Source organism: Prenolepis imparis, unplaced genomic scaffold (genome assembly GCF_030444845.1).
Source record: "Prenolepis imparis isolate NDT839.2.m4 unplaced genomic scaffold, iyPreImpa1.0 SCAF_13, whole genome shotgun sequence".
Taxonomy (NCBI): Eukaryota; Metazoa; Arthropoda; class Insecta; order Hymenoptera; family Formicidae; genus Prenolepis; species Prenolepis imparis.
Genome location: NW_028141171.1, coordinates 10,424,375 through 10,441,515, shown reverse-complemented (window position 1 = coordinate 10,441,515; position 17,141 = coordinate 10,424,375). Strand labels below are relative to the sequence as shown.

Sequence of the window (17,141 nt, the reverse complement as noted above, 5' to 3'; positions counted from 1 at the left end):
GTACAGATTGATGTGATAAATATATCTTATAAAAAAAAAACTACTTACATTCGTGTTGCACTCGATAGCTTCGTTCACTGCCGCCGCGACTGCTTTATCGCTTATGTCGATCTCCTCGATGGCCTTTGGAAAGAAAGAAAATAAAACATTAATGGCGTTAATGATTGCTTAGTCACTATTAAAAAGGTGCAGTCGCGGTATTAATGATCAGATGGCCCCTCGCTCGTTAATCTTCATCGGTCAATATACTCGATAATGACCTTCAGCATCATTTAAGCTCGTCGAGCGTAAATGATCTTTTGGCGATCATCATAAAAATACAAAAATCACATCAATTATCAAGTATGCCATTGTTTGGCTGAGAGGTCTTCATCTAGTAATCATACAGATTCCGTCAAGATACATTATTACGTTCTCATTATTATGAAAATTGTCAATAATAATTAAAATTTTTGACGAATTGATGTATGAATTTTTTTCAAGAAAAAAATTTCAAAATGTTCCCTCTATTTCCTTTTTTTTTCTTATACAAAATATGATTCATAATTTAGAAATAATGTTCTCGCAGTTTCCCTCATATAGTTAATTTTTCTATTAAAGTATTTCGTAAAAATATGCATAAATAAATTCCCTACAATTATCTACACGACAAAACATACAATAAAGAACTAAAAGACAATCTCTCCACGCACATGTACTCGAAACGATCGATCGATATTATCCGCGAATCATCGACAATGACTCACTACTCCAAGCTAATAATAGCGTGGACGTAGCATACGTGATTATAATCTTCAGACTGTGGCTAGACTAGGAATATGTATATATTACCTTGGTGACCGAGGCGACGTCCTCGGTGATAGCCGGTGCTGTTGGCGGAGAGGCGGGTGCCTCGGTCGGGATTGCTGGTGGTGCGACTTTAGGAGCCTCGTCGGCGCTTTCCGTCGTGCTGGTGTCGTGGGCGATGTTGTTTTCTACCGGCGCCTCGATCTCCGGAGCCTTCTGTAAAATATTATAATTCTGTTCGTTACTCCAAGTAAGGCTTTTCCTACATATTTCTTTCTATCTCTATCTGTCTTTTTTTCTTTTTTAATCCAAACCCCAGCATGCTGTAAACGAGGATGAAAAACGTAAGGTCGATTCTGCCGAACAGTTCTCATTCAAGAATCTCGAATGAGACTTTCTTTCTTCTCGTGAATCACGTAAGTGCATCATCACGAACGAATCATCACGAGATGCGAGATGGCTTCAGCAGAAGATAAAAACTATTCTGAGATTACTTAGAAATAAAGCTTAAAGTAGCATTTCTTATATATAATTAATTTGTGTGATATAAAGTAAAATTAATAAATAGAATCTCCTTTATATAAATAATTTGTTAATATAGATAATAAAAAAATTGCACAAGTTTTAAGTAACTATAAAAATGTGCATTAGAATTTATCTCTGACTTTGGTCTGCATTACTGGACAGTATGACCGAACAATCGCAATGGGGCAATTACCTCCTCGCTTGAAACGCACCGCATAACGACGAAATGTCTCGGCAGAATCGTTTCGTCATGCTTCGGGCAGCGTAAAGAATTGAAAATCCCGCTGACGAATCCCTTAGATATAAGAAAACTCGGCATGCGCAAGTACAAGATGCTTACGACACAACAGATGCAATTACGAGAACAGCACGACAGTAAGTATCGAGATCTTCTAATGAGCATGTCTATTAAAATCTAAAACGTCAGCTACCACGCGCGTGTCATTAGTCCAACTGCTTTTACGTCTATCAATGAGATTCACACTAGAGGTACCTCTAATCATTTGAGCGCCTATATTAGTATAAGAGCGTTCGATATGAAAAAAAAAGAATAATAACAATCTTCTACAGAAATGACATTAATTAATTAGCGCGACAGCGTAATTGATCCGCTATTCATCGCGCCGCAAAATTACTCTACTACAGCGCATTAATTTTAATTAATCGTATAAAAATGTTAATATTTTCAAGAAAACCAAGAGGCAAACAACACAGGTAATAATTGGTAATTGTGGTAATAAATGGGGGAAAGGGAGTGGGGGAGAACTGGGCGGAAGCGTCGCAGGGCATCGAGCAGCATAGTAAGGCTTGTTAATCACGTTCGACAGAACGAAGGATGCACACGAGACGAGACCCTCAGGCATTGGAATACAACGGGGAAACGCATCGGGACAGAAAACGTATTTTGCGGACTCTCCGAGGATCGACCAGCTCTCGGTCGTGCACACCCACGCGAGTGCCAAAATGTAATTTTGTTCTCGAGACTCGAGATTCGTGCAAGGCCTCCCGGATATCACTATCAGTCTCATTCGATGTTACCCTTCGTCGAGAGAACGGGGCGGAAAGGCGAGATTGTTTGACGTTGACAGTTTGCTGGGTATATGAAAGAATTTTGGGGATTCAAAGTATATATCAATAATGATCGGATTCTGGGTATCGAAGGGATTTCGGGAGAGAGAATCGGAGAACATCCGATGTTTCTTTCGATAGGCGATAAGACCACAGAAACAGTAATGGTGCGGATCGTACGACGAAGATATATGTGGAACGAGAAGCCCGCCAAAGAATTTTGGCCAGCCACTTTCATGCCAGGAGATTGTGTTGCATGTTAGTCACCTGGTGATGCTCCTTGGAGGCAGTTGATGGGACGGTGTTCGACAATTCACACGACAATAGGACTCCTTCCTGGCTTTCAGTCGTCGCTAGACACTCGGCCGCCAGTCTCTGCTTCAATTCAATATCCGATTGATCGTACAAAATCATTGATTCGTTCAGTGGCGCGGGTTGCTCGCGATTACTGCTGTCGTCGTACGAGGGAATTTGCGAGCGATCTCTCGTGGAGGTTTCTGTCGCGATGCCGGATGCGATATTGACATTGGATTGTAAGTTGGGACTTATAGGTGGTGTGAGGAACATCACTGTCGGGTCTCTCAGGTTTGCCGCGTGCTCGTCGAGAACTGGTAGCTCGTCTATGTTCGAAGGGACAATCAATGATAATGGACAAGAGAGCTCTTCCGGTGGTAAAGGATAATCGAAAGATTCTAAGCTCTGCATCCCTGTGTCTTCGGGCGCTGGGGGAAGATCTTCCAACGAGAGGCTTTCCGGCTCAGGTGAAAGAACTTGTGTCTGAGATTTGCTGGAGTGCCTTTTTGAAGCGGAAATTGCCGGATTGTCCGAAAATGCTATTTGCGAGGAATGAAGTTTCAGTGCCGGATCCTGTAAAGAGTCGGATACAAACGAAGAGGTTAAACTTGTGAAGTCTTCAAGTCCGCCTATTTGCGAGCTGGATGAGACTTGTAAATCTTCAGGTAGAGATGGTAGTGTGTCTTCGATCAGTTTCATTTTGTTTTTAACAATATTGTCAAGAACGCTAATGGTTTCGTTTAATGGTTCTGTGACTTCTTCCGGAACAAACATGTCTTCTTCGGAGATCACTATCTCTTCCGTTGGTAATGCGGTGTCCGATTCTGGTTCGTTCTCGATTTTTTCCTCGTCAGTATCAGGAATCACCTTGATGGACTCGGTGGTGTCGGAAAGTTCCTCCACGCTGTCATCTTCTGGAATGATCATCGCCAACTTAGCTTCCACTAGAATATCTTCCGAAACTGACAGCGGACCTTCTTCGGAATTTATGAAAAGTTCCGTCGATGAAGTTATCGATGCAATTCTTTCTTCCTCCGACGCGTATTTCGCATAGTCATGTTCATATTCGATCGATCGTCCGCTCCCATATCCTTCAATTTCCACATCTGACGAAGATTGCTTCAATTCCTCTTTCAATGAAACTTCGATTTTCGCGGAGGATGTAGAAATGACTTCCGATATTTCCGACTCAACAGCTACACTTTTGTCAATTAAAGGAAGGTCCGATAATTTCTCAATTGATTCTACGTGTTGTGTGACTTTACTTGGAGAACACATCAATTTTACAATCTCAAAGTTTTCGGACGATAAATGTTGCTTTACTGTCGGACAGATGTCTTTTATTTCGATCTCAGTCGACGGTAATGTTCCAATCTCAGCTTTTTCGTTACGTTCAGTGTTAGGCAGTACATTTATCTTCATATCACCTTCGCAGCTATTTATTTCACTCTTTATTTGACACTCTACGACCGGTAAAGGTTCATTCATAACTTTAGCCGTAACCTCTGACAGTTTCTCGTTATTGATATTTAGCGAACATTGATCCAGAAAATCGCTTTTTCTCACGCTGCTATCGATAGACGAATCTACCTCTTTAGGAATAAAGGGACATTCTGCTTTGCTCTCTACCACATCTTTCTGCGCAGTAGCTAACATCTCCAGTATCTTCTTCGTAACATCTTGAGACGTCTCGATCTCGATCTTGGCCTCTACCACCGGCGAGCAATCTACTTCCGCGAGGACAAAAGTCGCTTCCGTCGGGGGCAAGTCGGCGGAGGGACCTTCCACTATTAACGGCGACGTTTCCTTTACCTTGTTTGCTTCACTTCCCTGGCCTTTGGATACCTTCTTTGTGATAGAGCTCTCCGATATGCTCTTTACCTTTGACTCAATTTCGACTTCCTTACTGTCACAACTAGTAGCATCTAACATCATCTCCAGCATCTTCTTCGTAACATCTTGAGACGTCTCGATCTCGATCTTGGCCTCTACCACCGGCGAGCAATCTACTTCCGCGAGGACAAAGGTGGCTTCCGTCGGGGGCAAGTCGGCGGAGGGACCGAATGATGTCGGAGACGCGATAGCGAGGACAGCGGATTCGCGGATTTCTTGGGGGACATCGTCGCAGGACGCGTCGAGCGATGATGTCGGCGTCGATTCCTCCTCGTCAGCAGCCACGGCAGGTAGCTTGAGTGCCTCGGCCAGAGCCGTAGCACTCGCTGCGGCCTGCCGTGCCTGCTGCAAGGGCGACGGGTCTATGGGGGTCGGTGGTGGACTGGACGGGGGTAAGGAGGGAAGGTCCTCACTGGTTTTCCTCTCAATGATAGACGGTGTCGCGACTGGCTGGACACGGTAGACTGGGACTTGTACCGGGTCCGTTACGGACTGACCGCCGGCTGACTGACTGACCTCGACTACTTTTTTCTCGGCCTCGACTTTTTCGACCGTCTCCTCTTTCTTATCCTCGACGGACGGGACAGGAGTGGGGGCGGAGGGAGTGGGTTCCTCTTTCTTTTCCTCGACCGGGCTAGCGGCTGCTGCTGGCGATGCCGTAGCGGACTCTTCCTTGGGTTCGGCCGCTGCTACCGGCGCGGCTACCTGCTCGTCGATCGATGGACTGCTAGCCGCTGATTTCTCCTCCGGACTGCTCGTGGCGGCCGTCGCGTTCTCTGCCTCTTCGCCGCCCTAAGACAATACCAGAAGACATCATTATTATTTAGACATTTTACGCAAATAAAAATCTATAACTCTTGTCCATAAAAATTAAAATTCTATCTTAAAAAATATAGATAATTATTTTTAATTTTAATATATACATTTATATGAAAATGTATATATCGTCTGCTATTTCATAACATTATATTGACATTGGGATAGAAAAATAAAGCGCATCTAATCGTAATTTTTGAATAGATATGATTTAATCGTAACTGGAATTCATTAATTAAAATACGAAGAAATTGTAGAGACTTTTATTACTTCGCGTAGAAAAATATCAATTATTTAACCATTTTGGCGCTCGATCGGCCCTGCGTAAAATGAGAAGGGTGGGTCGTCTCTACGCCACGTGGATGCAACACGATGGAGAAAAATGTTGGCTCAGTCGAGCGCGATATTATTTTTTTGTTCGCCATGAGGGGCCGCCGACGATTATAACGTGCATACGAAGCACAAGGGTGAGGCTTCTCCGAGCAATTCGAATGAAAACGAGGGTGAACAGCTTAATGATACGTCGACGCAAAACGAAAGAGAAAGCGAGAGAGCAATGTGTAAAGAGGCGTTCGTACCCTTGGTATACATGAAGGGTACAAAGAGGGAGACGCACGACGGGGCATCCAAGAGTTAGCAACGTTCTCACCCTTTAGGGACCGTGGCAATCGTGTCACTGTGTCAATGAGCTTTTTTTATTTATTTCGTTTTTTTCAAAACGCGACTGACCGTCTGTTGACAGTGTCAACGCGTGAAATAACACGAGAGATTTATTCGCCCAGCGAATTTATGGTCGCGTAAAGAGCAATTGTGCAGCGATTACCGCGTAAATAACGACATTAGGCACGCTGATGAAAGAAGAGAAGAACTCGGGGTATATGACGCAGCGACACAAGTGCCATATCGTTTGTTCGCATAATTTCGTTATCAGCACGGTAACGTAATATGCAGATAGAGATGAAAAAGTGCACGGCAAAATAAAACTGCGGGCACGTTCCAACGGTGGCACATGCCAACGCATTATTATGCGTTCAAGAATCATTATTTAATTATTGCTTGCAATGTTCCTTATACAGTAAATTCAAACAAATTATTTCCTAACTTAAAAAGTTAGATACAATGCATGAATATATAAAAACTACTGATTTATTTAACTAACTTTGTGCAACGTAGATTTCATTTAACAGTCATTGGTCTCCGCGCCTAGAATGTGTTGAAAAATACTCTCGTTAACACTACGCACTTTCGACTCGAGCAATATAAGCGGCTAAGAGAGCTACGAGACAAAATCAATTCTTGAAACCCGAGAGGGAAACAGAAACCGGACGTGAGAAACGCGTCGTGAGCTTTATTGTCCCGCGTTCCATATCGACCGCTGAATGTCGCTTCTCTCGCAACTCCCTCATACCTCTGCAGATTTTCCTAAAGGATATATAAACTTCCCCGGCTTACAGAATTACAACAAAACACAACGAAATGGCCCTTAAAGGTATTTGTAGCCTTTAGATTTTTCTTTTATACCCAGAATCACAATTGTATTATATTTGTAAAGAAAACTTTTCTTATATAAGACAATGTTTCCGATGTATAATATACAATATAAGAGATTATTCGATATCGCTTCTAATAAAATTCTCCGCAAACATAATCCGTATTTACGACGTCGCGTTTTCTGTTGAAAAGAATATACTGGGGGGGGGGGGGGGATTACAAAGATTTTGTTGTCACGTGTGTAATAATTCTCTATAGCCAATTGTCAGCTTGGTGGAAATTTCAAAGAAATGTGCCTCATGTTTGATTACGAAAACATCGATAAGAGCGATGTCAGGTGTCCCAAAAATCAGTGACCAAATTTTCTAAATTTCGCTCGGAACTTTCCACCCGAGACACTTCCGCTTCCGTCTCGAGTCGCTGCCGATATTTAATTGCAAAGCGACCGAGGTGAAAGCGACCGTAAATGGACGGCTCGAGAATTTTGGCCTAATACCAAAAGGTAAAAATGCAGGACAAAAACTGGCGAATGGCCAGGGTCGTGCACCGAGAGAGAGAGAGAGCATTGTCCGCAACGAAGGCGAGTACATTAAGGTAATGAACTTCCGGTTGCACGGCGTTCTCTTACGTCGAAATCGATCGAGAAATTGCCCGCTTCCCTACATACGAATTACCGTTGGCCGAGGACCAATTCTGAGTAGGTTAACGGCAACTGTATATACAAGATGGGCCAAAAGGAAGTTGCATATTAAATGCAGCAGAATCTTTCGCTGCAGCACAAAAACGTGCGGCTAATTTTTTTCTAACAAAAAAACCCTAATTAAATTTATAATTAAATTCATTTTATTTCCATCACTTTTCTAGTTTCATTGTACGAATGTTTTGAAAGTAAATGAATTATTAAATAACAGCATTATATCTCATTGTTATAATGATTTTACGAAATTTTTCCGACTTGAGAAATTACTAGGAAAAAAGAGCGCATTTCGCATTCAGGATACCTTATGAATAGTAAATGTACTATTCATCACAAAAGTAGCAAACAAGGAAAGCCTCTCTCGACGCATAATACTTTACGTCGGTTTCGAATGATGTTTATTATGACTCTATATTTAAACGCGAAAAGCGCAGTTTCCGACGTTTTTAGCTATTTGAAAGCTAGCCAAAGAAAATCAAGTTATTCATGCCGCGAATTATTTATCTTTCAATGTCGTCAGAAGATGCAGTAATATGTATCAATTTGCAACGATTTCACCGGCAAGTGTACCGTTTATAGCTGCGCCATTAACATTACGAGGTAAACGCATTTTCCAGGGAACGAAAGTGAGTTAAGATTCGCGCTGGCGGATGCTAAATTTTTGATAATCCTGTAAAACGGTCGTGAATGAGCAAACGAACGGTAGAGGCTTCTCTCATAGCAAGAGCCTGACGAAGTATGCCCGTAACTTTTATACCCTCGCGAGGAACATTAGAAATGCATTAGCTCTCGCTCACGAAAGCCTATCTCGGACGACCCTCATCTGACATGCAATCCCTCACAACAAAATATTTGCAATCTTCACCCTCCGATTTCGATAAAATTCGGTAAATTCTCGCGAGAGGAAAAAAACGCTACGTCGTGAAATCTGTGTAAACTGTAAACGTTGTAAAATCAACCTTTGAAAACTCGTTTAATCATGTACTTTAGAGAAAAATCTCTCTAGTCCTCAAGTTTTTCATTCCTAAAATTCAAGTATCAATCTAAATGGAAATATACGTCAGAATTTTTTTTTTCCTTTTACAAAATTTTCTTCATCGTAAAAAATCGTAAAAAAAAAGAGTTGAAAAAATTCCTTTAGCGACACGTAACGTTGCAATATCGCGTCACGTTCATCCAACCGTGCGAATTATCCTATCTGCCATCGCGAACCAGGACAGCTGGCACTCGCCGATATACCGAAATCAATTTCCTGTTTGGGAAAAAATTAGCTAGAGCAACGTGACTCGTCGAAACAATCGCGTTAACGACTGTCACACGTCCCGTCACTCCAATATATGTATACGTACGGATTACATTTTAGCAATAGTAAACGAGTAAACCAGTTTTGGAAACATCGAAACATGTTGCAGATCAACAATTTCGCTGTAAAAAAGTGTTATCAAATTTTCATAAAAATAAATTCTTCAAGTCGCAACAATATGACAAACTGTCGTTATTAAGCATAATTCTAATCTGTTGTTTTCCTTCGCAATAGTGCGCCTCTGGCATGAGAGGTCTCTGATGGTTTTACGGGACGAAAATAGAAAACATAATAGCCAGTACACCATCGACGTACCGGAAGTAATCTCGCGTATTTAACGAGCGTGACTTAGACAATGGCTACGCTAATGATTCGCAGGTGTTTCGCGAGAGAGACTCATTGACGTATCGGCGGTGTTCCGGCAAACGACGACATGTTCATCGGACATGCCTCGTATATATGCGCGCACAACCCGTAGTCGTCCCTTTTACTATCGATACACACCGTGTATATCGACATTAATGCTTGCAAGACGGCGCGAGATATAGGTACGCGAGCAACACGACATCGTTTGTTTTAACTTCTCCAACTATTCTTTCGCTGGATATAAATTATGGGTATTTATCCGGTTCACCGGAGCATGTTAGCCGGCAATATCACCCGCACAGTCCAACAACGCAAACGCGATTGGCAAGAGAGAGAAAAAGAGGGAATGTATTCGATGTATGCATCGAAAAACGCCGATAGTCATAGAGAAAGAGAGAGAAACCGTCCATTGTTCGGCTGTATCTGCGCATCGATATGAAACGTTTCGAAATGCTCGTCGTACCATTTCCACCGCGTGCACGACAATTTCACCATTGATGCGATTGCAAGATAAATCGATGATCGATTCAGCGATCCACTTACGCTCGCTTCCCACCGAGTACCGTACTGGCATAAAATTGGGGTTTCGCGAAAATATTGGACATTAAAGTGACAGCATTGATTATTTTTCTTTCTTTCTTTTTTTCTTTTTAGAAAAGAATATCCTACATGCAAAATTAATAAATTTAATGCACATCATATATACGCAGATTAAATTGTACTCCAATAGACTTCCACGATTAATTTCTCTCCTAATTACGCGCTTACATAATAAATCGCGATCAGCAACTCAAACGAGGAGCGAAATTGCTAATTTCCTTGCGACGTTCCTCCACGTTTTCGCGATACTCTTGGCACGCGACTCTCACGAGCCGGTTAATAATCCACGCAGATAGAAATCTGACACGAAAGCCGACGCGAGAAGCCAGCTCGCAGCCGGCGTGTAAACGGCTCTTTAGGTCGCGACGAGAGTCTCGCGTGTTTCACGCTTCGCGAAAGAGGTCTTCTCGACGTATCCGTTAGCCATGCATAGACCTACACCTCGTACTATCGTAATTGAAGCATTCCAAGTAAGAACGAGGCACACCAATATAATTCACATTCCATAATTCACAAGATTCGCCTTACGTAAGACTTCATATTCGTGCACCCTGCAATTTATACACCGAAAGAATTTTCTCTTAGAATTTACCTTGAAAATCATGCTAATTGTGGGACAATATGGTGTGGAAAGAATTTGAGAATTTCTCTGATTAATATCTATCGCAATAAAATATAAAACATGTTTGATTAATTTTACTAAACTGTATAGTAAAATTAATCAAACATATTTTATATTTTATTGTAATAAATATTATTATTTTTATTGTGATAAATATTAATCAGAGAAATTCTCATAAAATTCTTTCTATACCATTTTGTCCCACGATTCTAAGAGAAAATTCTCTCTGTGTAGATACAACGAGAGAGAGATTATCGAACGAAAACTGTTGTCGATTCGTGTTTTATTCGACGATTAGGAATTTTTCTACAACTGTGTCTTTTTTTTCCTAGTCTCTCGTAGTGTACGGTAAAGGGGTTCCTGGGATAATTCGCTTCTGCAGATAACGTTCATCCGGATAAAACGACTCGGCGTAATAGTTTAATCTCGCAGTACTTCGCCCGCGGTATGAGCGAGCAAGCCGCTCTTTCTGCCCGATGAACATGGTCGTAATAAATTTCGATAAATCTCGTTGGAAATTCATAGCTAATCAGGGATTTAACGCGCGCTTTGAGCGCCGGTCGGGCATGAATTGCATTTTTCCCCGCGGGCTATCATAACACTGAAATTCGCCTTTAATGAAAATCGAACCTGTTATCCCAATCCGACACCGGTAATTGCCAATGCGCAGCTCAAAACGATATCGGGTTGGGAGAGATCAGGCAAAAATACTGAACGAAAATTCTCGCTTCAGAAAGAACAGAGAGGATCGTAGATCATAAATTGTTACAATCGTCATTATTTTATAAAAAGAAAAATATATATAAAATTGTAAAATTACTCTCGCTGATGCAATTTCACCTCGCGAGAAATAACAAAGAGTACTATATGTGCGTTTTAAACAGGGAACAAATATGATCTTTAGACTCGAATGAATCACTATTTCCGCGCGAATCTTGGCACTGACATTTTCGTCGATGAGCTTCGGTTCACGAAAGCATTCTCCTACGTCGCGTTCCTCATGCAAACTATTTTCGTACGATTCGCATCGACGATCTCGCGGGAACGCACGAGTGTCGGTTTACTGTGACAGATATTTGTCCACTTTAAACACGTACACTCGTCCCGATCAAATATTAAATTAAGCGAAATTAATTCTTCGAAAAAAATTGACATTTCAAAAGATCATCGACGGATAAATTATTTCTTTTTTTCATAAACATACTAGCAAAATTTATTATCCCGTACCGTGAATGGTTCTGTATCCTTAGCAACTACCGGAGCTGCAGCAACGCCCAACAGCGGAACGTAAGTTAACATTCTTCGGGTACCGCGTGCGAGGGCACCCGCTGCCCTATACACGCCACCGCCCAAACTGCGCCCCGCTTTTAGAACGTATTCCATCTTGGGACAAATCTTCGATTAAATCCTGCACTCATAAACTTGTAACTTAGCCACGAAACCTTTATCAATTGAAGTAATTATAATGAACGATCGAGAGTCTCGCAATATTTTTATCTTGTGAATTTTTTTAATAATACATTACTTTTGCAACTATTCTTGAAATAAAACATGAAACTTAAATTAGTTTGTTATAAATAAATACACATTAAATAATGCGTTGTGGAATTAAGTAATAAGCATCTAATAACCAAATTTCGTTTTCGAAAATCTTGAAAATAAACGAAAATGGAAAATATCTTTTAATATTGCACAATTAAATGCAGAGAGTAACATAATTTAGAATAATATTCTGTCGTGCATTTGCTTTACCAAATATATCGCACGAATATTTCGATCTATATTTAGAAGACTGGAGACTGCTTCTATGTATAGTCTGAGACTTTAGCATTCTCTATTAATAGAATCGAATCACCAATCGCGAATAATTGACCCTACGCAGAAATAGTTCTGAGTCGGTCGATAGGAATCATTTTTAAAAAATCACAATTTACATCAGCATGAAATTGTACTACAAATAAAATAAAAATCATTTCTTTATAACACATTTATATACATCACTCGTTAATAATTATTTTTTAATCATACAATATTTGATGATTTTTTTGAAATATTAATAATAAATAACATGTTGCAAGAACGCTGAGTTACAGAAACATATGTATTTGCAAAATATAATATTAATCAATATAATATTAACAAGGAAATTCAACGCCCCGGAAGAAACTCGATCGTCCATGAATCAGAATATTATAATTGCGACACTACCTCTATCACACGCGAGCACAGACACAAATGACAAGAACAGAAACAGATCCGCACGAGCTGTTCGCCGTTGGCGAACTACTTGGGCCAGGCTACGGTTTCATGAGGGTTTATATAGAGGATCGTCCCACGTCTTGGTGTAAGAAAAGAGAAAGAAAGAGTCACACGTAGAAAACTAGAGAGAGAAAGAGAGAAACTTGCGCGAGAGGAGTTAGTCACTAGCCACTGTGGCAAGTAACTAGAGAACCAAAGTAAGATACTGGCCTAGTTTACACCGAACATTTGATACGCGTATCAAATAGTAAATAACTAGTAAGTTGGTTCAGTTATTGGCTGATCAGCTTCGAAATTCACTACTTAATACGCGTATCAAGTGCTCGATGTAAACTAGGCCACTAATTGTAAGTCAGGTACACCGAAATGATTAAATATTTTAATAAGAAAAAGACGAATTAATCTCGATGTTAAATTATTATTGTAATAATTGTACTTTATATCGAGTATGAGATAAATATTTATTAGATAAAATCATGAAACTTTATCAAATATTAAAACACATTCAATTTTTCACAATTTTAAAAAAGACTGCAGAGCTTCGTTATTTAATTATCTAAAATTTATATGTATAATAAAAAATAATGAAGATATTTTAAAATATTAAATATATACATTTTTTTTGTTATACGTGTTGCAAAATAATGTTCAGAATAATAACATAAATCTTACCTCAGACAAATATGCGATTTGAACATGTCTTTAAACTGTTTTGAGAATATACACGATTATACATTAGTATCTACATATATGTCGGAGGAGTCAGACTCCCTGAAGAGACATTAGCAAAGGAGAACGAGGAAAGCTGAGCCTCGTCTTTGTATAACGGGCAGTCACAAAGCTTCCAAGCGAGACGACGAACTAGGGAATGGAAGACTCGGATGAAGAGAAAGGAAGGCTAAGGCGTGCACCACCTACATGGTGAGGAAACTAGGAAGAGAAAGATTTCTCGAGACTGTACGTAGCGTCAATACAAGAACAAAGTACAGCAAGAGAGGCGAAATAGTCGCCAATCATCGTAGAGAATGAAAAAGGGTGAGAGAGATAGAGAAGAAACGTCCGATTTATCCTAGAAACGCACAGCTGCTAACCAATACATTGCTACGCACAAAAATTTGCGCCGCAAAACCGCCGTGTGTTTCTATTCTTAGACGTATGAGAAGACAAGGAAACGAGGAGTGCTAAATGGCAGAAGCGCACGGAACGATGGCGGAAGTACGCTTTTTTGTTGTTAATGCCAAATTTATCCTTGTATTTATTCTTGTCAACAAAATGTAGGAATTTATTTTATTATTCCCTCAAAATTTTTATATGCAAATCTCTGAAAAAGTATTCGTAATAAAATTTTTCGAGCTTTTGTCTCTCATTTAGATTACAGATTATATTTATTATATTTCTCTCTCATGAAGGGAAAATAAATTATCACACAACGAGAAAAGAATGCGCTTGCAACAAATGACGTAATTTATCGCACTGTAATAAAACCGACGTTGCACGATAAATGACGCATGTGACTGACAAATGTTTTTGCACCTGATTTTCATACAAAAAGCAACGGCGTCTTAAGAATAACAAGCGCTTCGTTTCTTTCCATTTCGATGAAATTGCAATCGACGCACGCTTTTCGCGATTTATGGGAAAGCGAATCGCGATAAGGTTGCAGTCGTAGAAATAGTTGGACAGCGTCCAACCGAGTTTATCGCGGACTTTATTGTTCCGCTTTTGCCAAATAATATTAAACCCGAGAACGAGAAGGGGAGCACGCAACGGAAAGCCGAAAATAATCGCGGATGTCGTAAAGATTTTCCCAGTTAGCGGACATAATTTAGCGATTCTCGCGGAAACACAAGCGCGCATCATTTATCTCTCGCCGTTGCATTTCAACGCGGTTCTTATCAAATCACACGGCTAAAATAACTAGAATAACCGCGATACTGATAAGTGAAATTCACAAAGTCGAAAACAAAGTGAAATCGTGCGTATTTCTTCCAACAAAGTATATGGCCACACATCGCAGAAAATTTATTTCAATGGCTCACCCCGATTTATTATATATTAGAATACTGAATATTGAACGTCGGAAATTCGGGTCAGACATATAAAGATAGACTGATTGATAAAATCAAATCCAAAATTATTACGGTATTTTTGGGCTGAAAAATTAGGATTATTTTTAGAATTTTTTTCTATTATAGTATAATGACAAATGGAAGCTCTTCCGGCGCAGCTTCCACGCAGAATCGTCGGCGGCAGCATCGGCTGCGAGTCCCAGAGAATTATTCTTAGACGAGACGAAAAGGAAGCCTTACCAACGGAGATACCAAGCAGGCATTTAGTTAGACAGATGGAGTCGTTACTATGAGCGACGATTCCTTATTATGAGCGACCTAATAATTAACGTTAACGAAGAAAGACGTACGTGTTAACAAGCCAGAAGAGCTAGTTTTCGCTCGGGCTTGCTTTCCAAAAAAAGAAAACGCTACATTGTATTACTTATGTGAATTCTTTAAAATTTTCTGAAATAGATTGTTACAAATGATATTTTTGAGAAGCACATGTAAGGTTCCATTTAAAATTTAAAAATTGAAAATTTGCTATATAAAAATCTTTATACTTCATTTCGTACATGACATTATGCAAGTATGTTGCTACATTTCGCGCTGAAATATTTCGTTGAATTTATTTCAAGAATGCATATACGCGCGAACAGTTACCTCGGAACGGAAAGAGCATATTTCCGAAATATAACAGCGAGGTGAATTGTTTCCTGCAACGCGACCCGAGGGGAATGCAAAACACATAAATCTCCTTCCAATTTTCACTCGTTAATTCAGCTTGCTCGCCCACCTCGCTCCGCCGCGTTTTATATCGATCATGCTCGGCGGTCCAACCGAATATGTCAGTAGTGCTACTCGTTCGATTCGCTACATAATCCGCTTTTCGGAGCTCAACAGCTATTCTTTTCTTCCCTCCATCCTCTATCCTCTCGATCGATGCAATAAGAAAGAAAAATTCCTGAATTGGCCGAATACATAGTTGTTTCGACACGAAAGATCTCGATAGTAGAACCCGACTGTGCGTTGAAATATTAAATTCTCGATTATATATCTGTATATGTATGATGTTAAGTGTTTCTCATCCAAAAATATTTTCGCGATACAACGTGCAATTGCAACGACGATGTCGTTCGACGTCAATGATACGGATAGAGCAGGCCATATGCATTCTCATATATTCACCCCTTTATCCGCCCTCTTCACCAGTTCGAGAGGGTCGCGAAACGCAACAAGAAGGGTGTGCGCGACAAGATAGATAGATAGCGAGTCATTCTGTGAAATTCTACCATGCGGAACCATATGGGAATCGAGAAGGTTGAGGATTAAACGCGGATAGAAGGAAATATCAACATATATTAAAATCGATCACAAGTTTTATCCCTTTCTCAAAGAAATTTTAATGAAGATGTCAAATATTTTTCTTATAAATTATGATTGTGGCAATCATGATTCTTTCTTTTAAATATTTCCACATTTTTCTTAATTATTTATCTCTTCACGTGCATGAAATATGTATGATCAAACTTAATATAACTTTCATCGAATATTCCTTATGTTGAAGGAAGCATAATAAAATAATCAAGCAATGACGAGGTTCCTATCAGTTTCCGGAATGAAAGTGCGCGTTTTAAGAGAAGGACTTGGGAGAATCACGGATAATACGGTCATTGCAGCACGTGCGAAATCTCAGCTACGTGCTGTCGAGACTGGCTACCTTGCATAATTGAGAATCACTACTGCATCGCCCGAGCACGTTCCCTCAACGACTTATATCTACTGAAAGCTACGTGTATCTCGATAAATAGTAAACCATCCATTCATGATCCATCCTTTTTCATAGTTATACTGCCCTCCCGAAACCTCGAAGAAAAACGATATTCCTCAAATTGTACTCTATACTTCTTATCCTCGACCAGCATGCACATTTCCACATATAACATAAATAGAGAATATTCCATTTTATTATAAATGACAAAGAGGAAGAACTCACTGAAGTGTATGTACACTGATGCAGAAACATCGTATCGTAGGTCAGCATTTGTTTCGCTATCGCGTAAGGATTCTATCGAGGAAAGGGTTTGGATTTGCGGTCGCGGAAAATCTGAAAATCTCGTTCGACCGATATTCCGGCGATGTGAAACTCGGCGTAACGACCGGCAATCTCGGGAGGAGGATTCACTCCCAAGAGCAGAAATGGGTTCATCGATTCGGGTATAGAAACTGCAACGAAAAAGCGACAGCGGCGGTTTGAAGAAAACGAAGAAAGGGAGACAGAGATGCGGGCGAAGAGGACGGATATAAAGCGCAAACTGGAGCGGAAGATGTGACCGTCGTGATCTACCGACATAAATTCGCAATTCGCCG

General features: G+C 40.3%; 1 protein-coding gene across 1 annotated transcript in view; it reads right to left on the bottom strand.

Annotated features, from left to right (window-relative positions):
- Window positions 1–17,141, bottom strand: part of LOC145944664 (uncharacterized) — a 51,645-nt gene that overhangs the window by 2,286 nt on the left and 32,218 nt on the right. Inside the window, exons 5-7 of the mRNA XM_083053187.1 lie at window positions 2,647–5,358; window positions 832–1,002; window positions 49–123 (exon numbers count right to left, since the gene is read on the bottom strand). Of these exons, the coding sequence (XP_082909313.1) occupies window positions 49–123; window positions 832–1,002; window positions 2,647–5,358 (2,958 nt within the window). The remainder of the gene's footprint in view (window positions 1–48; window positions 124–831; window positions 1,003–2,646; window positions 5,359–17,141) is intronic.